The sequence below is a fragment of the Cyprinodon tularosa genome, unplaced genomic scaffold, assembly GCF_016077235.1.
Source record: "Cyprinodon tularosa strain WSP-4 unplaced genomic scaffold, ASM1607723v1 ctg212, whole genome shotgun sequence".
Classification (NCBI taxonomy): Eukaryota; Metazoa; Chordata; class Actinopteri; order Cyprinodontiformes; family Cyprinodontidae; genus Cyprinodon; species Cyprinodon tularosa.
This window is the reverse complement of record NW_024038786.1, coordinates 118,645-141,621: the sequence shown is the minus strand read 5'-3', so window position 1 is coordinate 141,621 and position 22,977 is coordinate 118,645. Positions and strand designations below refer to the sequence as shown.

The 22,977-nt window shown below is 40.8% G+C and overlaps 1 protein-coding gene across 3 annotated transcripts in view; it reads left to right on the top strand.

The window, feature by feature from the left end:
* Positions 1-22,977, top strand: part of LOC119783871 (protein TANC1-like) — a 144,146-nt gene that overhangs the window by 53,546 nt on the left and 67,623 nt on the right. For all 3 annotated transcript variants that reach the window (XM_038285576.1, XM_038285577.1, XM_038285575.1), the window contains exon 4: positions 210-314. In XM_038285576.1, the coding sequence (XP_038141504.1) occupies positions 210-314 (105 nt within the window). The remainder of the gene's footprint in view (positions 1-209; positions 315-22,977) is intronic.

Sequence of the window (22,977 nt, the reverse complement as noted above, 5' to 3'; positions counted from 1 at the left end):
ATGTGTGTGTGGGAGAGAGTTTTATATGAACTACAGAGTGGTGCATAGACTATCCAACTAAGACACCGCTGCGTCTCATCCAAGTCCCATCTGGAACGTATTAATCCTCTGAGAACATGCTCCTTCTCCTTTAGTCTCTACTCTTTTGCAAGTGTCTCTGCCGGATGGTCTCTCTCATTGTCACTCTTGTCTTCTGTTGGTGCCGGCAGGTCCGATCAGGAAACCTAAATATGTAGAGAGCCCTCGCTTACCTTCTGATGCCATCATGTCAGCGTTCAGACAGGTGGATAATAACAAGGATTCCTCCCGCAATGGTGAGTTTTTATTTTTATTATTTATTTCTTTTCTACATATAACTAGATAGATATTGGTCTAGAATCTAAATTTTCTAATAGATTACCTTTTTAATTTGTGTTACAATTTTGGCCTCTAGTTTCACATGGATTTAAAGTGTCTTCCGGGAAGAGCTGATGCAAAAAATATATGCATTTCATCCTTTTTCTTCTTCATGTAGTCTTTTCTGCAAACATATAATAGTGCCATGTTTAGCCTCAGCAGAGTGTTTATATTACAAAGGAGTCTGTTGTCCACTGTGTATGAATGCACTGTTTTTATCACGAGAATCCAATGAGATGCCGCGTAATCTCCAAGAAACTTCACATAGTTGCGTTCTCGTGTTTCTAAATATCTGCGAGGTGTGCCTCCAGCCTTAATGCAGCTTATTTTTTCCTCTCTGCATTGGGAGTTGTGCTTGTGTGTCCATGGGTAATGTTCTCCGAAGTAGTCCTGTTTTGATTTCCAACAGAGAAAGGCTGGCTCAGATTCCTCCCACAAGGCTTAAGTGGAAGATGTAGAACACTTTATCTTTAGCATAAAGCATTACCGGAAGGCTGCCCTTTGACTGTACATGCAGACCACAGCCACCCACTGCACCCCAGTCGCTGTGGGCTGAGACATTCTGAAGCATGAGGGTGTGCCTGACATTCGGCTGGAACACAACTCAAAGAAAGCTACCAGTCAACAGTGGAAACCTGATAAAAGTTATCTCATGACAGCTGGTGGACTGATACTGCAGGTCTGCTAGTTTTAAAAGTGGAAAACTTAAGCAATTTCTATTGTCAAGTTGAATTTTTAAAAGGTTTCATTATATATTTATAGTAAAGTGAAAAAGTAAAAGTAAAAAAAAAAAGTTTTGTAAAATCGTATCATTTATTATCTTATTTTTTTCTGTAAAATCTGGAAACTGATACAAAGCATTTGTATTATTTCCAGCTTTATTTTCACCCAAAAAGCAAAAATTATCTATAATGCAGATTATCTCCACATTACTTGCCTTGCAAAAATAGTACATTTTTTCAAAGAAAACTAATCTGAGATGTACAATTTACACTATTTGAACCCTTTTTTACTCTGAAACACCAAAATAAATAGCAATTTTCAGCTGGCAACCATTACTTGACACAATTCGTCAACTAATGGAGCCCAGATTTGAATTATTTGATCTACCAGAAAGTATAAATCCAGCTTGTCCGTTGAGACCTCAGAGATTTGTTAAATAATATTTGCTTATAAATAACATCATGAAAACGATGAACAGAGCGGACAGGTTAGTCAGTTTTGGAGAAGTTTAAAGGAGGTTTATGCCAGAAAACAATATCCCCATGTTACAGAGCCTTGACTGTCAGTCCAAACCTTCAGGTCATGCAAGATTAGCATTAATCAAAGATGTAGCCATGGTAACTCTGGAGGAGCTACAGAGATTTACTACTCTGATGAGAGACTCTATTGTGAAATATAGTTTTTGTAGCTGCTTGCTTTGGGATGCTTTGCTGCAGCAAGGAGAGGGAAGTTGGTAAAAACTGATTGGAAGATGGGTTGAGCAGGAAAAAACAGTTTTTGCCTGCAAAAAGGGTTAAGCAGAACAGTGGAGTGGATCACAACTTCTCCTGTAATCTCCCTAGAAAGCCCAAGCTGCTACTGCCTAATAAGGACACAAAACATTCTCCTACACCATTCTCATCATGGTAGACATCTGTTTTTAAACACTTGTCTTTAGACCAACGGACTCAAAAACAGATTTTATGCTCAGGCCATAATTGCACTCATAGTTGAGCAGTTTTCTTCACTTTTTGAAGAAACTGCTCACTAGTCTTAACAATGCATAATATATAATAATGGATGATTACTAAATTCTCTACCTAAATAAAACCATATCTATAAACTCTTTGTTACCCGTCTATAAATGGAGACTTATTATAATTCAGTACAAAATGCACTATAAGATCAGATATTCTGTTATACTTGCAGCACAAAATATATAGTCAAACGCTAATGGTTGCTATGATACAATGTTTTAGATCAAAGCATATTTATTCATTAAATTTGGGCCAAATAAAATAGTCAAATTAAAAGCCCATCTAACATGTTGGCTGGACATTGAATGGGAACAGGTGGCTACAGACAGTGAAACACCCAGAGCAACTTTCAGTGTTGACACAGCTGACTGCAATTTACCTGATATTGTAAATCAGGTTTGGATAAGGCTTTCATTTTCAGATCTTTAGTATTTGTTTAAGGTTACATGTTATTGAGCTTAATGATAGTTTTCTTACTGTTCGTGGTCTAAGAGTAGTAAATTAAAGCCAGAGTGAGACTATAAAACATCAGATTGGGCATTTTAGTGCACCTGCAATGGGAGTTGATATTCCTATTCATGCAATAGTCTTGATTTCATGTTTTCAAGTTATAGATGACATTTCCCATATAAGTCAGTAAGTATATGTTGCACCCCACTGTGCTGTCTTGTATGCCCTGGGACAGAAACCTAATCAGTCTGGTGCAATGTCACGTAGTTTTACCTTGTCAATCATTTACCCTCATACCAGTATATATCATGCATGTTTAGCTTAACCAAAACACTTTCAGATAACCCTCTAAGGCTTTTTTCCACTTTGAATGCAACACGGTAATCCTAATATTATTATAATAACTGAAAAAACACTTAGTCAGCACATGCTATACATAGAAAATCCAAGTGATTCAAAATGTATGTACATGGGCTTCACATAAGAAATGAACAATTTGGGTTCTTTTTTCTGTAGTGATTTATGTTGTCACTATCATAACTTCACATTTGCTTCATAAAATGTATTCAATTTCAACACTTTTCAACTTAACCAAAACTAAAAAAAATTACATAACCAAACTTTATACATTTTATAAAAAAAAATGTTTTTTTTTTTATTTCCACACAATTTCCACTCATGCATACACTGCATCTCCTTCAATTAGTTAACGTATTGATACAGCTGCAGGTCTCCCCTGCATTTTTTCCGCCTCCTGCAGATATCCTTATATCCATATATATATATATATATATTGTAGAAGACTGTGTGCGTTTAGATGCACTAGTTCCAGATATCTCATCAGTTGAATCTTCCTCGGTCAGAAGGAATATGTCAACTCCATCGGTGCAGCTCAAAAGGTTTATTAATGGAATAGAAGCAGGTACATTGGAGATGATGGTACAGATGATGAGGTTTATATTTGCTTTTCTTAGGGATATGTATATGGATGTGTGGTTATCTGAAACAGAATAAACAATAAATATGCATATTTATAGCTATGCAGGCAAAACATGTGCATATAGATGAAGGATGAAATTGGCTTGTAATACCAAATAAATCCACTGGAGGACGCCATCACATCACACATGCATTATTGATCAAACGTAATAAGCATTTAACTGACAAAACCGTCGGAAAATATGAAATAAATGGCGATGCCCTCATTTACTAATAAAATGGAAATATATCTAGCAAAGTGAAAACAAAGAATTGAGTTATTAAAGTATATTATTGCATTGTCAGAAACCCAAAAACTAAAGAAAATTTAACCCCCTGGGTTAAAAACTGACAGAAAAAACACAATACGGATTAAAATGTATATTTACATCGAAAAGAACGCCCAGGTTTCTACCACTGGATTGAAATGGGTTTAATGGGGATCTATTTTGTGCCACGAACCACCCAGAAAAATGGAAAACAAACTTTTTTCAGCTACTAAAATTGAACTACAAGATGAAGGATCATCTGGGTAATGTGGTACTAAAGAAACAGACGCTTTTTAAAAGCCCCCCTTGTATTTCAACAAATACACCATGCAAACCCCCTATTTTTGAAGGAGTATTCAAATCTTCAGGTACCTCAGGAACTCTACCATTTGGTTCCGGGCGAGAGATACGTCCTTTAAACCTTCACCCAGCAGCTCGAACAACGCCATCCTTCCCGGGGAAAAACCTTTCGTGATGATCCCAACGGGCCACAGTCCTCTGGGAAGGTTGGAATCAACGATCATCACAATTTGTCCCACAGCAGTATTTTCAGTCGATTTCCTCCATTTCTGTCGTAACTGAAGTCCTGGGAGGTAGTTCTGGATAAAGCGTTTCCAAAAATGATCGCTGACGATCTGACTGTGTTGCCATCTTCTCTTGGACAGGGCATCATGAGAACCATATACTGCCTGCGGTAGTCCTGCATCACGCCGCCCCATTAACAGAAGATTTGGTGTGATGGGGTCTGGATCAGCCACGTCAGAGGAGGCATAACCGAGAGGTTTAGAGTTAAGGATGCCTTCAACCTCTATGAGAGCTGTTAGAAGCACTTCCTCCGCCACAACTTGGTGTTTCAGGACAACTTGTAAAGCTGATTTGACTGACCTGATTTCCCTTTCCCAGGCTCCCCCAAAGTGTGGAGCATGCGGCGGATTGAAGTTGAAGTTGATGGTCTGTTTGGCTAACTGTTGCTGCAACACTGGGGCCATGTTTTCAAAGGCGCTCTGCAGTTCTTTGTGTCCTCCCCTGAAATTGGTGCCTCTGTCAGACCACAGCTCGTACGGCTTCCCCCGGCGAGCAACAAACCTACGTAAAGACATCAGGAAAGAGTCGGTGTCGAGGCTAGGGAGGAGATCCAAGTGAACACATCGAGTAGTCAGACATTTTGTAGATGATCCCCCAGCGTTTCTCTCTTCGACGTCCAATCTTAACTAGGTAGGGTCCAAAACAATCTACTCCTGTAGACCAGAATGGGGGTTTGTAGATTCTCAGGCGAGCTGAGGGAAGGTCAGCCATCCTTGGTGTGGAAGGTGAGGCACGCCATCTCCTACAGTCCACACACTGGTACTGGTGTTTCTTAATGGCCTGTCGACCTTTAAGGATCCAATATGTGCGGCGTATTTCAGCATAGAGTCTCTCTGCACCTGGGTGAAATAGCTGAGCGTCGTAGTGCTTTATGATGAGTCGAGTCAGAGGATGATCAGGAGCTAATACAACTGGATGGATGCTGTCAAAATCTACATCCATCGCTTGGCGTAGGCGTCCTCCAACTCTGATCAGTCCACTGATGCTGTCATATTCAGGGGAGAGAGCATTAAGACGACTGGTTGGGTGCACAGAGTCACCGGCTTGGAGGGCTCTGACCTCTTCTGGGAAGCTGTCCTCCTGTGCAGAGTGAAGCAGCTTGTTCTCCGCCTCCAGACGCTCCGCAGCAGTGAAGGAGGTGGCAGCCGCCCCATGCAGAGATTGATGAGTGGCCAGAAGCAGGTCCTCTAATGATTTGCTCTGTGCAGGATCTGGTAGATTTTGAGATATAGATGTAAAGCTACAAAAAGCAGTCTTTCTGAGTTCTTCACTGCCACAATGTAAAAACTCTGTTGGGGGTTTCGGCCAGGTGTCAGGACTCTTTGTGAGAAAGTGTGGGCCCTGTGACCAGCGGCTGGAGATGGTGAGCTCTGACAGCAGTTTCCCTCTTGTGATGTCATCAGCCGGATTTTCATCAGAGTTCACATACTCCCACTGCTCTGGGGAGGTCAACTCCTGTATTTCACAAATCCGAGTCCCAACAAAAACTTTGTACCTGCAGGAACTGGACTGGATCCACTGCAGCACTGTAGTAGAATCCGTCCATAGATATATGGAGTGGAGTGGTAATGAAAGCTCAGTTTGGAGCACTTTAGCTAGTTGGGCTCCGGTCAACGCAGCACACAGCTCCAGTCTGGGAATCAAAACCTGCTTGCGGGGTGTAACTCTTGAGCGTGCCATGATGAAGGAGGTCGAGATGTGTGCCTGTTGCTCTGTGGTTCTCAGATATGCAACAGCTCCATAGGATCTCTCGGAGGCATCACAGAAGATGTGAACCTCATTTGTAGTAACCGTGATGCTGTGAGGGCTGTAACAGCGAGGGATGGCGATATGCTGGAGATGAGACAGTTCTTCCTCCCATTCAATCCACAACTGAAGCAGATTTCCTTCTATGGGCTCATCCCATCCTCTCTCTGTACTCCACAGGGCCTGCACAATGAGCTTTGCTCTTGTGGTGTAAGGACAGATATAACCCAGAGGGTCATACTGACTGGCTAGCACCTTATAAATATTGCGCAGTGTGACAGTTGTATAGGACACTGGGCGATGCTTGTATCCCAGGACATCAGTTGGGCAGTGCCAGCTGAGACCCAATGTTGACTCCTGGGGATCAAGGCTACTGAAATTTAACCACAGTTCACAGCTTTCTGACCTGGCTGTACTGGGCAGATGGGCAACCACTTCAGGGAGGTTGCTGGCCCACTGTCTTATCTCAAATCCACCTTGGAGGAGCAACTCTCTCATCCTGTCGATAAGCAACTTAGCCTCTTGTGGGTCAGAAAGGGACTGCAGGCAGTTGTCCACATAAAATGCTGTATGGACGGATTCATAGATGTCTTTATGAGTGTCTTGATGTTCCCTCACATGTCTCTGGAGAGCAAACGTAGCACAGCAGGGGCTACACGTTGTCCCAAAGGGCAAGACTCTCCACTCATATACATCTGGCAACCTTTCTGTTTCACCATCTCTCCACAAGAACCGTAGCAGGGGGCAGTCTTCAGGGAGCAGGCGGATCTGGTGAAAGATGGCCTTTATGTCTCCACTAACTGCCACAGGATACTGATGGAAGCGGAGGAGTACACCCAGTAGTGTAGGCCCCAGAGGAGGGCCTGGCAGGAGGTAATTGTTGAGGATGGTGCCCTGAAACTCAAAAGAGCAGTTAAAGACCACCCTAGCCTTGTTGTTATGATGTACCATATGGTGTGGTACATACCAAGTTTCAGTAGAACCTTTAATCTCTCCTGCAGTCAACTTCACCACATAACCAGAATCAACCAACTTCTTAATCTCCTGGTTGTATGTGCGGGCCAGGTCTGGATGTTTAATCAGCTTCCACTCTGTGGACCTTAGCAGGCCTTTAACTACTTCTGGAGGGACATACATCTGAGGGAAATCTTTCTTCCTCAGCAGAGGAGTGGCGTATCTCTCCACACCATCTACAGGAACCCTGATTGTCTTAGCCTCCAACATGGCTATAGCTTCTCTGTCCTCCTTTGAGCGTGTAACCTCCTTCTCAGATCTATATATGGGAGCGTCCAGTTGCCACAGACGTTGAACATCCTGACGCAGGGCCTCAGCAGGAGAAAGGCATGATATGTTTAGGCAGTGCAAGTCTCCCTGCTGTGTAGGCATACTACTGCTTGGACCTTGGATGGCCCACCCTAGCTTGGTGCAAACAGCTACAGGAGCATGGGCGGGGCCATGCCTGACTGGACGAACAGGAGTTATAAGGTGAGCATTATCTGAACCAATTAACACTAGAGGCTGTATCTGATTGAATCCCTCCAGCTGCACTGGCTGTAAGTGGTAATACTTCTCCTTCAGGAGCTCCACTGGACACGACTGTTCAGCTAGGCTGAGCTGTTCAGCAGTAAAGGCATGTGCTATTTTATAACGTCGCTTTGGTTGGGCCTTCGGGGATACCTGGAATGAGACGTAGCCCCCCTTTATCTGGATCACATCTTGACGGATGGTGCGCAGAGATAGAGTTTCCTCCTCTGGGCATAAGCCTAATAACTTAACTGCAGCTGGGAGTATGACTGTCTTCTCTGAGCCGTCATCAAGGAGAGCAAACGTGTCTAAAGATTTCTTCTGATGGTGTAACTGAATGGGCACCACCTTGAGCATTACACGACCAGAGTGACTGACAGGATCCAGAAATACTCTTCTGGTACTCACTGTTAGGATGTTAGGGTCCCGCCTTCTAGCCTCAACCAGGTCATGAAGCACTAATAAGTGCTGTTCTCCACAGGTGGTGCACAGCTTCTTCAGAGTGCACTGTTCCGGAGTGTGTTTACGGCCACAGCGCCAGCATCTAGAATTATCCTTTAGCCATGTGGCGACAGCTGTGAGGTCCAGCTTCTTGAAGTTTACACAGCCACTGAGGTAGTGTTCTGTTCCTTCACAGTATGGGCAATATGGCTTAAACTTTTGTTTCTTCTTGGAAGGGGAAGAAGAACTAACAGCTTCTGCCTTGATATATGTCTTTGTTGGCATTTGAGAAGGATCTGTGCCATAATATATGGATGCAGACTTACTCTGTGCTTTGGACCCTGTAGATGCTATGGAGTTACTTCTCCCCGGTCGTGGTCTGTCTGATGACTGTGTTTGAGTGGCTTGCCTTGATAGCTGAAGAACTTGGGACTTGCGTTCGAGCCATTCAGACAGGTCATACATGTTGTATGTGCGGCTGCTCCCAGTGCGTATAATGCCACGCGTGATACAGTACTCAATGAAACTGTCTCTGTAGCTAGGAGGGAGTTTGGTGAGTAACCTGTCTACAGGTGCTGGTCATAAAATTAGAATATCATGAAAAAGTAGATTGATTTCAGTAATTCCATTTAAAAAGTGAAACTTGTATATTATATTCATACATTACATACAAACTCATATATTTCAGATGTTTATTTTGTTTAATTTTGATGATTACAAATGACAACAAATGAAAATCTCAAATTCATCATATCAGAAAATTAGAATATTGTGAAAAGGTTCAAAATTGATGGCCCCTGGTGCCACACTCTAATCAGCTAATTAACTCAAACCACCTGCAAAAGCCTTTAAATGGTCTTTCAGTCTAGTTCTATAGGCTACACAATCATGGGGAAGACTGCTGACTTGACAGTTGTCCAAAAGACGACCATCGACACCTTGCACAAGGAGGGCAAGACACAAAAGGTCATCGCTAAAGAGGCTGGCTGATCACAGAGCTCAGTGTCCAAGCACATTAATAGAGAGGCGAAGGGAAGGAAAAGATGTGGTCGAAGAAAGTGTACAAGCAAGAGAGATAACCGCACCCTGGAGAGGATTGTGAAACAAAACCCATTCAAAAATGTGGGGGAGATTCACAAAGAGTGGACTGCAGCTGGAGTGAGTGCTTCAAGAACCACCACACACAGACGTATGAAAGACATGGGTTTCTGCTGTCGCATTCCTTGTGTCAAGCCACTCTTGAACCTCAGACAGCGTCAGAAGCGTCTTGCCTGGGCTAAAGAGAAACAGGACTGGACTGCTGGTGAGTGGTCCAAAGTCATGTTCTCTGATGAAAGTAAATTTTGCATTTCCTTTGGAAATCAAGGTCCCAGAGTCTGGAGGAAAAGAAGAGAGGCACTTCATCCACGTTGCTTGAAGTCCAGTGTAAAGTTTCCACAGTCAGTGATGGTTTGGGGTGCCATGTCATCTGCTGGTGTTGGTCCATTGTGTTTTCTGAGGTCCAGGGTCAACGCAGCCACATACCAGGAAGTTTTAGAGCACTTCATGCTTCCTGCAGCTGACCAACTGTTTGGAGATGCAGATTTCATTTTCCAACAGGACTTGGCACCTGCACAGTGCCAAAGCTACCAGTACCTGGTTGAAGGACCATGGTATCCCTGTTCTTAATTGGCCAGCAAACTCTCCTGACCTTAACCCCATAGAAAATCTATGGGGTATTGTGAAGAAGAAGATGCAATACACCAGACCCAACAATTCAGAAGAGCTAAAAGCCACTATTAGAGCAACCTGGGCTATCATAACACCTGAGCAGTGCCACAGACTGATCGACTCCATGCCACGCCGCATTGCTGCAGTAATACAGGCCAAAGGAGGCCCAACTAAATACTGAGTGCTGTACATGCTCATACTTTTCATGTTCATACTTTTCAGTTGGCCAACATTTCTATAAATCCTTTGTTTTTATTGGTCTTCAGTAATATTCTAATTTTCTGATATGATGAATTTGAGATTTTCATTTGTTGTCATTTGTAATCATCAAAATTAAACAAAATAAACATCTGAAATATATGAGTTTGTATGTAATGTATGAATATAATATACAAGTTTCACTTTTTAAATGGAATTACTGAAATCAATCTACTTTTTCATGATATTCTAATTTTATGACCAGCACCTGTACATGTGAACCACAATGGAGCTCACTGGCTGCTACATCATCCATAGTACTAAGGAAACCTACAAGGCTAGACACTGCCAGGGAGAAATCTTCAAAGGCTTGAGGGTCACCAACCTTAACAGGAGAGCAGTTAAGGATAGCACTGAGTTCACTCTGGATTAACTGTCGAGGCTGTCCATATCTCTGTTCTAAGGCTCGAATTGCACTAGTGTAGGGAGTGCGGTCATGAATATAGCGCCTAGCAACTTGTAGAGCACATGGATGCTCTAAATGATCCAACAGGATGTGATATTTATATTCCTCAGTGAGGTGTGCATGAGGCCCTAGCAGGCTGTCCAATCCTTTCTTCAGAAGTGCAAATTCACTCTCTCGGCCTGATTTGAATGTGACCAATCTAGGCTTTGGGATGCCGTATGATGATGCCACAATCATCTCCATCAGGTTTGGCTGGTTGACTTCTTCCGTCAAACGTAGTGGGGCTGTTGTCTGATATGCACCTGGAGGTGTTGGATAGGCCGCAGAGTAATGGCTGGGAAAATCAGTAGGTGGAGCAGCATATTGCTGGCTATAGTTCTGCTGTGCTGCCGCTCCCTGTGGTTGCTGATACAAAGGTGTAGCAGAGGCCGCAGCAAGGTTGTATGATGCTCCAGAGTACACCTGGCTGGTTCCGCTTGGTAACTGCAGATGTTGGTATCTCTGACTGAATAAAGACTGAGCGTGATGTGGTTCGAGCTTCCCAAGCTGCTTAGATTGTGATACTTGGATGTCAGGTTGTAGAGCAGGCTGTATCACATGTCTCACTCTAGGAGGCGGAGCTGGTAACGATGCTGACTGACCTACTGGCTGGAAGGCCGTGTCTATCCGAGGCTGGGACATAGGTGGTGGCTGAAACGTATGCTGAGGTGCTTCAACTACATCTGGCTGTGGAACTGGCCATGGTGCTGTCTGTACCGTGGGGCTTGCCTTTAGCGATGATAAGGATGCAGCAGGTTCTACTGGTCTTAGTAGGTTCACAGGTGTTCTGTTGTCCTGCCTTGCTGGTGCCAGGATGTTCAACTGATCCCTGGTATGACTGCTGTGTATATCCACACTGCTAGACTTTGGTAGGAATGCAGGAAGGGATTCTGCTCTATTATGTTGTTGAACATGACTGTGGGGCACGAGAGGGCTGCATGACCTACATGTTCGCTCTAGTTGCTCCACACGCTTGGTTAATGCACCACTGGTCTCCTTCATGGTAACTTGCATCTCATTCATTGCTTCTAAAACACTGCCCCATACTGCCTCCATCTTGTCCCATCTTCTTGTCTTATCCTTATAAGATTCTTCTGAGCTGCTGCTTGTTGATGACCCTGACTCCTCCGGATCAGGTAGGTCATGCTCATACTCTGCCAGATGTCCCGGAAGCTTCCTGCTCCTGCGTGGACGGGGACTATGCTCATGACTTTTCTCCTGAGGAATGTTGTCGTGTGAAGATGTCATGTTGTTGATTCGACCAATGAGATCCGGCTCGAAGGACCACTTGTAGAAGACTGTGTGCGTTTAGATGCACTAGTTCCAGATATCTCATCAGTTGAATCTTCCTCGGTCAGAAGGAATATGTCAACTCCATCGGTGCAGCTCAAAAGGTTTATTAATGGAATAGAAGCAGGTACATTGGAGATGATGGTACAGATGATGAGGTTTATATTTGCTTTTCTTAGGGATATGTATATGGATGTGTGGTTATCTGAAACAGAATAAACAATAAATATGCATATTTATAGCTATGAAGGCAAAACATGTGCATATAGATGAAGGATGAAATTGGCTTGTAATACCAAATAAATCCACTGGAGGTCGCCATCACATCACACATGCATTATTGATCAAACGTAATAAGCATTTAACTGACAAAACTGTCGGAAAATATGAAATAAATGGCGACGCCCTCATTTACTAATAAAATGGAAATATATCTAGCAAAGTGTAACAAAGAACTTGAGTTATTATAAGTATATTCTTGCATTGTCAGTAACCAGAGAAACTAAAGAACAATTTAACCTCCTGGGTTAATAACTGACAGAAAAAACACAATATCGGACTTAAAATGTATACTTACATCGTAAAGAACGCACACAGGTTTCATACACACTGGATTGAAGTAGGATTAATGGTGGATGCTATTTTGTGCCACCGAACCACCCAGAAGCATGGAAAACACAACTTATTCAGCTACGTAAAATTAGAACTACAAGATGAACAGATGCATCATGGGTAATGTGGTACTAAAGAAACAGACCGACTTTTAACATATATATATATATATATATATATATATATATATATATATATATATATATATATATATATATATATATTTGATATCCAGATATCCATGTTTGTCCCCCCCAAAAAAAAAACATGAATATGAATCTGGTATTTTTCTTTGCTGCCCCTTTGTTCCAACTTTGATTCTGATGGGGTGAATAAATGTAGATTTTGAACATATTTAAATGGATAAAACCCAGATTTATTATAGTCTATCGGCTTTAAATATTAGGTTATGATGTAATCATAAGTAACTCAGAGCCTCTGCTATCAGCAGGGTAGGGCTGTGTAATACAATTTGGCAGATTTGTTTGAAGTAAGACAGATAGTTTGATATAGATTTATTAAGAAGATTATTTGAATAAGTTTGTGTAATGGGATGTTTGAGATTAATGCTGTAGAGAAACAAAAGGCTTTTAAGAAGCACAATGGAATAGATGGATCAGTCCTGCTACAGTGGGCGCTGGTTGGAAATGGACACTTCACTCACGCTCCGCGTGTTTCACATATTGTGTGAAAAACATGTGACTACTATAGCCACTAGGTGGCAGTCTGAGTCCATTTCGGCGTCCCATGAGTCAGATTAGATAGGTGAATGAGCAGACTGGGAGGGGTATGAGTTGTTGCAAGCTGAGAACATTATTGTTCCCCAGATTTAGCGTAGAGGATAGGGTGAATGGTCTGCAATTCCAAAGGTTAAGGGTTCGGTCCCAGCTGTGGTCAAGTTATTAATGTTGCCTTAAATGTTTTTCTTTTTTTTTTTTATCACTTGATGGCCTATGATATCAGAAATTGTACAATAACTTCTTTAACTTATTTATATACATTACGGATAGTAGCCTATTATGCTGTTTGACTTTATGACATCTTTCTTTTATTTAGATCAGCTGATGTGCACTCCACCTTTCCAAGGAATTTCATTAGTCCATAGGGATTATCATTCTACAGCCTCAATATCTTACTCTGATAATAATAGGCGTATTGTTATACTATTTTTGTTATTTTTATTATCATCTAGCTGGTAAAATTTTCAGTTTGATCTGGAAAAGGACGCTATGATGCCTTACAACAAGCAGGAAAGGCCCAACCCCCCAGGCTTTTTGGGCACATTATGCAAGAATGCTGCTTGCTGCCACGATGAATAGCGGCGTTTGACACAGTTGATCATGTCATTTTACTTTCCCGTCTGGAACAGTGGGTGGGCGTCGGTCACATAGCTCTAGATTGGTTTATATCATATTTGGCTGAACGTACTTTTTGTGTCTGTCTTGATGGCCATAGGTCCCCCTCTGCTCCACTGTCGTGTGGTGTCCCACAGGGCTCAGTTCTAGGCCCGCTCCTTTTCTCACTTTACCTTCTTCCGCTCGGCTCTATTTTAAGAAAACATGGGATTGCCTTTCACTGCTATGCAGATGACACACAGATATACTTACCACTAAAGAATGTAAACTCCACCTCTCTTCGGTCTCTGTTTTTATGTCTTGAAGATGTGAAGGCCTGGGTGGCCCTAAATTTTTAAAACTCAATGACGACAAGACGGACGTAATGATCTTTGGCAGATCCACTGCTGATTCCGTGACTAGTCTTGGCTCCTTGGCTCAGTACGTTAAGCCGGTTATTACAAATTTAGGGGTTAAGATGGATGCTGGTCTTAAAATGGAAGCGCACATCAGAGCCGTTATAAAGTCCAGCTTTTTCCACTTAAGGCAGCTAGCAAAAGTAAAACCCATTCTTTCCAGACAGCATTTCGAAACAGTGATCCATGCATTTGTGACGACACGGCTGGATTACTGTAACTCACTTTATACAGGGGTCAGCGACTTGTATATTTCTCATCTTCAGAGGGTTCAAAATGCTGCTGCACGTCTTTTAACAGGTACACAAAAATTCGACCACATTTCCCCTGTTTTAGCTTCCTTACACTGGCTGCCAGTACATTTTAGGATTAATTTTAAAATTCTTTTATTTGTTTTTAAAATTCTTAATGGCCTTGCTCCTTCTTATCTGTCTGAGCTGTTACATTCTTATACACCCTCCCGTTCCCTCAGGTCAGCTGATCAGTTGCTTCTGAGGGTCCCAAAGACGAAATGCAAGCTCAGAGGAGACCGTGCTTTTTCTGTGGCAGCTCCTAAGCTGTGGAACGATCTGCCTCTGAGCATAAGACAGGCCTCTTCTCTTACTGCTTTTAAGTCCCTTCTTAAGACTCATCTTTTTTCCTTGGCTTTTGACACAATTTGAGACGTTTTACTTTGTTTTATTCTTTTTGTATACTAATATGTATTTTACACTCGTTTTTTTCTCTATTTTATAATTTTATTGTATTTTATGATTGTGTACAGCACTTTGGTCCTGTTCGGTGTATAAAGTGCTTCATAAATAAAGTTGGTATGGTATGGTATGGTTTCTAAACTGTTGTCAGGGATGGTTGTGACCCACCCAAAAGTCAGTGAGCTAATCCGGAGTATTTCCATTTTAAATACAGTGAACCCTCGTTTATCGCGGAGGTTACGTTCCAAAAAGAACCAGCGATAGGTGAAATACGTGAAGTAGAAACCTTTTTTTTTTTTTTTTAGAGTTATCATACGATGAAATACTCCTTACAACATTGAAATCAGGGAATAAAAACTTTATACAGGCCCAAGCATTTGTTTAACAAATAAAAGTACGGTATAAATGTTAACTACTGTACTGTACTGTAAAATAATATAGTTATAAATACTTTTAATCATCAATACGAAATAAAGGGTTAATATTGCGGGGATCAGCACCGCCCTGCCGTGATGGATTGGATTTTTCTTCCAAAGCCTGCGGTGCAGCTGTGTGTTTTGGAGAGAAGAACATAGTTATGTGATCAACGCGCAAATCAGTGAGCTAATCCGGTTTATTCCCATTTTAAATCATGTAGGCTACTATTTAACCACGTATGACCAGAACGTAATCTGGATATAATGGGTTCCTCTATATCATCCTGTTCTAAACATCACCAATTAATTAAGCAAACCACTTAATGCAGGAAGGCCGCTACTACTATAGCGGTGCTTGAACTCTATTGTCAGAGAACAAGAGGGTAAATGTCTACACATCGGTTTTTCCAAGACAACGATGAGGTCATAGCCTTGAATGGAGCAGCGACTGGCATGTAATATTCCCAGGGCCAAGAGATACATGTCATTTGCTATCAGTAATATATTGATTTGAAATGCAAATAAAAAACATTTTCTATGAGACATTTTCCTGACTTTATGTTTCACTATTATATTATGGGCTACTATATAAATCTTTTTAAGCAAACCTGTAAAAATGTAATGATGTCAGAATATTGGACCCAGAATTCGAGGCGAGACAGGCAGTGGGAAAGTTTAAAACGTTTATTAAACACTAACAGGTGAGCAGGGCTGCTCGTCTGCTGCGGGGCAGATCTCTGCAGGGATAGGAGAATACTGGGCAAAAAACTCTGATTACTTCCAAAGAAAAATTATTATAAGAGCTGCAGAGTTCAGGATTATTCAACCACTCGGATGTTCCCCATAATTTGGCCTTTCCCGCTAACAGAGAGATTACATAGGCCACCTTGGCTCGATCAGAAGGAAACGCAGAGGGCTGTAATTCAAAATGAATTTCGCACCGAGTCAGGAAGGCTCTGCATTGATCAGGGTCCCCTTTAAACGCTTCAGGAGGGGACAGACGCGGTTCAAGAGAAGCTGGACTATCAGTAGCCTAGCAGACGACGGCGCGGCAGCTGTCAGGGGCGGGGCAGCTGGAGCAGCCTGATTAATAATCAAGAATCTCCTGCATGCCTGATTCTAGCCGGGAAATACTTTGATCCACATCATTTCGCCACTGCCAGGTTATTCTGTAATGATCTCAGAATATTGGACCCAAAATTCTAGGCGAGACAGGCAGTGGGAAAGTTCAAAGCGTTTATTAATCAAAACAGGCGCGCGGGGCTGCTCATCTGCTGCGGGGCTGATCTCTGCATGGATAGGAGAATACAGGCCAGAGACTGGATGTGGAGCTGAATGCGACTTGGAGCAAAATCACTGACTTGATTCAAAGTTCAGTTCATTCGCGGAGAAACTCAGCAGAATCCAGAAGGGAGATTTGACCAGCAGTTGCGGCGGCCACGCCCCCAGAGTTTCTAGAGGTCGAGCAGCAGACGCAGCTGATCCACAGGACAGAAAACTGGTCATAATTAGGGAAGCAGAGAGACTAAATAAAGCTAGGAAACGTCTCACCAAAACACACAAATAACCTGGCGCTGATGGGAGGCAAACACACAACTTAGAACCGCAGAACCAATTAGACAGGGAGCAGGGGCAGAGGAAAAAACCAAACCATCAGCGCCAAGATCCTGACATAAAAACCCCATTTCCATTTCCTTCGTTTTTAAAATGAAATAAAAAAAATAATTGGCAAAAATCCAAACGTGTCTGTTAGTTTAAAGTCCATCTTATTTATTTGAATATTTAACGAAAACATTGCAGATGCTTCACACGCACACAAAATGACAGAAAGATCCGAGCGTTTTAGTTTCTATATATATATATATAATACCTTTCAAAAACTATGAGTGTTTTTAAAATCTAGTGATTTTTTGAAAGAAAATAAAAGAATAAAAATAGTTAAGCATTTTAAAAGCAATTTTACAAAAAAGGAACATAACAGCATTTTTTTAATAAATGATTTATTATGAGAACATATCATTTCACCATTTATTGGGGGTAATTAATTGAATGCTTATTTATTTATTGAACATGTATATATTTATTTATTTATTTAGATTGGATTAGATGTGATTAGATGAGCTTTATTGATCTCACAGCAGAGAAATTCACTCGTCACATATTGGCGTAGAAGTTACAGAAGGTGCAAACAGGGAGGAAAAAGGTGCATTAAGAATAAGCAATATATATACAGTATATCAAGATAAATAGGATTAAGGTGCATGTGTACATGTATCGCACACAATGAAAAACAAAACAAAAATAGGAAATAAAAAAAAGAAATAACGATATGTGCAATACGGATGGCTTATATACAGGAGGAGAAATATTGCACATTCAACATATTGCACAGCATATTGTTCACCATCAATAAATACAAAACTATAATGTAGCTCCACAGTGGTTTTTACAGTAGTTATTGTTGATATAGTGCATTATTATAGAGTCTGGTGGCAGCAGGAACGAATGACCTGCGGTAGCGCTCCTTCTTACAGACAGGGTGTCTACTGTAAGTCTCTGACTAAAGGAGCTGTTCAGCTCCTCTTTTTATAGCCTACATGGGAGACTCATGCGTGAATGTCCAACGAATAACTCCAATTGTTGTTTCAAAAATAGAAAACCTGGTTTCATTACTTTACATTCTAACTTTCATTACTTTATAAAAAAGCAATAAAAAAAAACATTTAAGGCAACTCTGCCACAGTTGGGATTGAACCCGCAATCTGTTGAATCACAGACCACTGAGCTTAACCCCTACACTATAAGCTTGCAACACATTACACCCCTCCCAGTCTGCTACTTGACCAGACTGGGAGGGGTGTCACGTATTGCACGGCAAGAAAGTAACACACAAAAACAGTGTAACACACAAAAACAAAGCTTTCAACGGCACTTATATTTTACAAAACTAAAGAAAATATATTTTCTTACATACCCTTTTGAATAACTTTGGCTTATCTTAATGAGGAATCAACTTTGGATATGATTTTAATTTCACTATGTTAAATTAATTCATTAACTTTATTTTAATCAAAAACAAAATAAAATAGCACAGTATCACACCAAGATCCCCAATAAACCTGCTTTTCAGTTGACTGCAGGCCCACAAACGTCACCCTCAGCACGGCAGAGGTCCCAAGCGCCACCTGGTGGTTGTCCGGGTACATTGCAGTTCTTTTTGAAATAAAAAAACTGGCCTCAGGAAATACATCGTGATTCACGTGGGAATCACACAGGAATCACGCAGGAAACCGTCCATTTCCAACCAGTACCCACTGTAACTAAACGAGCTGGACTTAAACGTTCTGAACATCAAGGATTAGAAAATGAAAAGATTTGTCTTTTTTGTTTTACTGCTCATTTCTATTCCTGCTAATTGAATATATTCTTGTGACACTCTCAAAACACTAACTACTAATATATGAGATTATTTTTTAGTGTGACTATTTAACTTGATTTGCAAAAAAGACAATTTGAATTTGCCATAGAACCAAATAAAAATTTTTATTCATTAATTTGTACTTTTTATAAGTCCTACCTGCAACTGGAAAAACAAACACCACCTGCATCAAATCTGTTTAAAAAGGGTTGTGTTTACATTGTTGGTTAGCAAGAATAATCTTCCTCATTCTAATTAGCTGTAAATGATGATGCAATTTGTCTCTTTGTACAGCCAGCAGGGTGTGAGCCTGATTCTTTTCTCTAACTTGTACATCTTCTCAAATATTGACTTAGCGTTCAAAGAACAGGAAAAGAGATCCAGCCTTGTTTAAGGTCAGGTAACTTCTCATTTGTGCCTTTTTATTAGAGCTGTGTACAGATATTCAATAAATGCAACAGATAAGCCAATGTATCAGCCTGGAGAAATGTTCCTTGTCTTTATTCAGAGCAGCAGATGGCAGGTAAGAAGACCTTAGTCAGGAAAAAGCAGTGGTAAATGAGCCAGATTACTTAGCTAATTAGGTGAAATTAAAGACTTTATGGATTGTAACCAAGGATTGGTGATCGTGAGAGCCCAGCTGTGCACAGCTGACAAACCCTAGACGTGAATTTAGTTAATTCCCTCCCCCCCGACAAATAAAAGAAAAAAGGATTAAGTATATCATTAGCACTTTCTGATGCCCGCGTAATTGCTTTCTATGTTTTTTTTTCTTTTTTGGTCATCACGTCTTCAGAAGATGTACTATAATAGATAAAGCTTAGAAAACTGAGTAGTTTCTATGTTAACCTTTGCAAACACATTTGTACATGTTGGAAATTCCTTCATTCTTCCTCCTGAAGTCATCACTTTTTCCTTTTTTTCAACAGTTTTTACCTTCACTAAGCATACCAAGAATTACCTCGGCATGCTTGGTGATGGTCAGTTTCTTTTCTTTAACTCTGCATTTCAGATTTGTCAAACTCTGATACTCTTCATTCTGCTTAATCCGGATGATCTCTTCTTAGTCATAAAAATAACGCTATCACTTCCTAACATTGAGATTCCATCAGTTTCTCTTCCCTGCACCTCAAAAAGACACAGAGCCTTAAACATGGGATGCACCAGACCATAGTTTGCAGAAGGTTAGCACAGATTAATAGGTGGGGTCAGACTGTGTGTGTAGTCCCTCTGTGTTTCCTTTTATTGTCTGTCTGTGACTTCAGAAATTTTTTCCTGTGAGGTAAAGGTAAACTTTTCAGCACATTGGAGATTAAATGTTTTAAAAATGTTTTCTGTTCCACTGTGTAGAAGTTGGATCTATTAGTTTTTTCATCTTTTCTGTATCCTTCGATCCCTCCATCTGTTTATCCGTCTGTTTGTGTATTCTTATCTCCATTCATCCACTTCAACCCCTTTTTTCTTTTTTTCTTCGTTCTTTTCATCCATAGATCAGTCTGTCCGTCCACCTACCCTGTTTTGTCTTCCTTTCCATCCATCCGTCCGTCCATCCATCCATCCATCCATCCATCCATGTTTCCTTCTTATTTTCCATTCATCCATCCATCCATCCATCCATCCATCCATCCATCCATCCATCCATCCATCCATCCATCCATCCATCCATCCATCCATCCATCCATCCATCCATCCATCCATCCATCCATCCATCCATCCATCCATCCGTCTAGCCATCCATGTTTTTTTTTTCTTCTTTTCCATCTGTCCATTGGTTTCTTTCCCTCCTTTTTATCCTCTTTGATGAGATCAAGATCTTCTAATTGAGTTTTGGCCTCAATTGTTCCAGATTCAGTTTCACAGGCTGTATAGTACACGGTCCTGTTAACTGGTGTGGTCTCTTTTTCCCTGATAAAACACAAACCAACAATTTTGCTTATGTTTTCTCGAAATGCAGGATAAATCATGCGAGATGTGTCATTTAATGTTGGGACACTGGGAACTTATTGTTTGACATTGCTTCTTTGGGAAATAAGGTTGACGTCAGCAGAGGATGAAATGAATCACTGTTGGAAATGTTTGACATTCAGGGGACAGATTTATAGAGGATTTGCTCGTGGGTGCGCTGAGTGATGCCTCTCTTGAATGTCAGATAACCCCTTGTCCACATCTGTTGGTGAATCTAACTAGTGTATAGCTTACATGGTTTGTTTAACTTAGGATTGTTCCTCTTCCATAAACTTTACTTTTCAGAGCAACTTGATTTGTGTCTTCTTGTTTCATTCAGCCTAAAATCATTAGGAGCACATTTGCAGTTTTACAGATGGCTCTAATTTGTTCCTCCTTTGGTTTGGACATTAAGCTTACTCATGCCCTGCATTGTGGACAAGCAGGATGGGCTGTAGGCTAAGAAAGGAAACATGATTTTGAGCTAGAGTTGAGTCTTTCCACATGGCACTGTCGCTGTGGAGGGATTGGGTTTCTTTTACCAGGGTATGAATGCAGAGGATATTTTTATGTTGACAAAAGCTTTTATCTATGTTTATTTATGTGTGCATTTGCTTGCCAAAGGCGGGCACACAACATTTTTTCAGCTGCCATAGAGCCTGTCCCTGTCAGTCATCCTGAGCCACAGGTTCTCTCCTTTTTACATAATTATACTTCAAATTTAACAATGGTCTGAACATTTGACACTTGTGTTGATAAACAGGTTTTGCAGCTCCTTCTACTGAAAAAAACAAAAACAATACCCTGTTAAATGAATAAAGTAGCTTATATGAAGGGCTTTCTTTTATTTACAGGGCCTTTTGAATATATCTGGAGATTTAGATTTTTTTTCTGTCCTGTAATATCCAACCTTAAAATGTTCTTACAGAATTTTTAATGCGATTGAAAAATACAGAGCCGCACATGACGAAATGCATTTCTTGATTTTAAATGACACATTTCTAGACTATTAAAGGTGTCTTTTAAATTGATAGTAACAATAATGCAAATTTATATACCATTTTGATATTTGTTAACATTTGTCTTAAACTGTGTTTAATTTTTCTTCTACTTAATCATTATTCGCATCCTGGTATCTGCTTAGCCACTGGATCTGCTCGGGGCCCTGCCCCTGCTGATGATGTCACATTTTGGCAACGCCACTTAGACGAACTGTATTGCATCTGTTTCATAAGAATCACATCTCTTCTGGGCTCTCAACTTATTATTACCTATATTAATTATTATTTAACATTTCCTTTAGCAGCAAAAAGTAGCCGAAGGTGGAAAACAATCCTCAGTCTTGAAGGAAATGCTGCGTTCTAAGACAGACAGCTCTGCCATTGAACAAGGTGACACAAAAAGTCCCGTAGCCTACTTCTTTGTATTAAGATCTGAGAATTGGGGATGACAAATGAAACGTCTTAAAAATTACTTCTTTGTGGAGATTTTAGACAAAGAAAACAACAGTTATTCTACTTTTAGTAAATGGATGGTTGTTGACACAAAGTTATGTAGTGTAGCTTAATTTGGCTGAGCACAGCCAGTCACAGCGCTACACAGCTATCTCCCTTTATACCATGGACTTGTAGGTACTTATTTCACGGTAAACAGATCTTTTCAGGTTTGTTATCCTCAGTTAAAACTTCTTTGTTCATTAGACACACTAACACTACAGATGCTCGCGACTCACACGAATGCTGCATTATTATTGTTGTCAGGGCAACCACAATGTTTTACGTCACAGTGGCAATATTCAGCCAAGCGTGTAGTTTAACATCACTGGTCCTAGCGGATTTGACCACCCGAGCAGATCTGGTACCTACGCTGGTCTATAAGGCGAATCCTCTTAATATTGAGGAACTCTTTGGTTTTAAAAATGAGTCCAAGTGCATGGGTTATTGATAAGCCTAAAAGACACTAATAAATACTGTAGAAGCTATAAATATTGGGGAGACTTTTGTTTTTAACATTAAAGAGGGTTTTCTTTTTGTTTGTTATTCTACCCGTTCTTTTTCTTCACAAGTTTTAAATCTTATTGTTTCATTAATATAGTTAAATTGATTCAGTACAGCCTCTTCAGCCGGTTCTTAATTTTTCTGCTGTAAATAGTTTAGCTCTGTGGCTCTAATGATTAACAATATACCATCTGGCTCCCATTACAACATTTACTGCAGTCAGACTATATCGTCAAGCTGAGACATAAAGGCAGACATGAGGAGTTGCATCCAATTCCCCACTTCAGGCCCTATTTTATTTTCATTTTTGTCAGTAA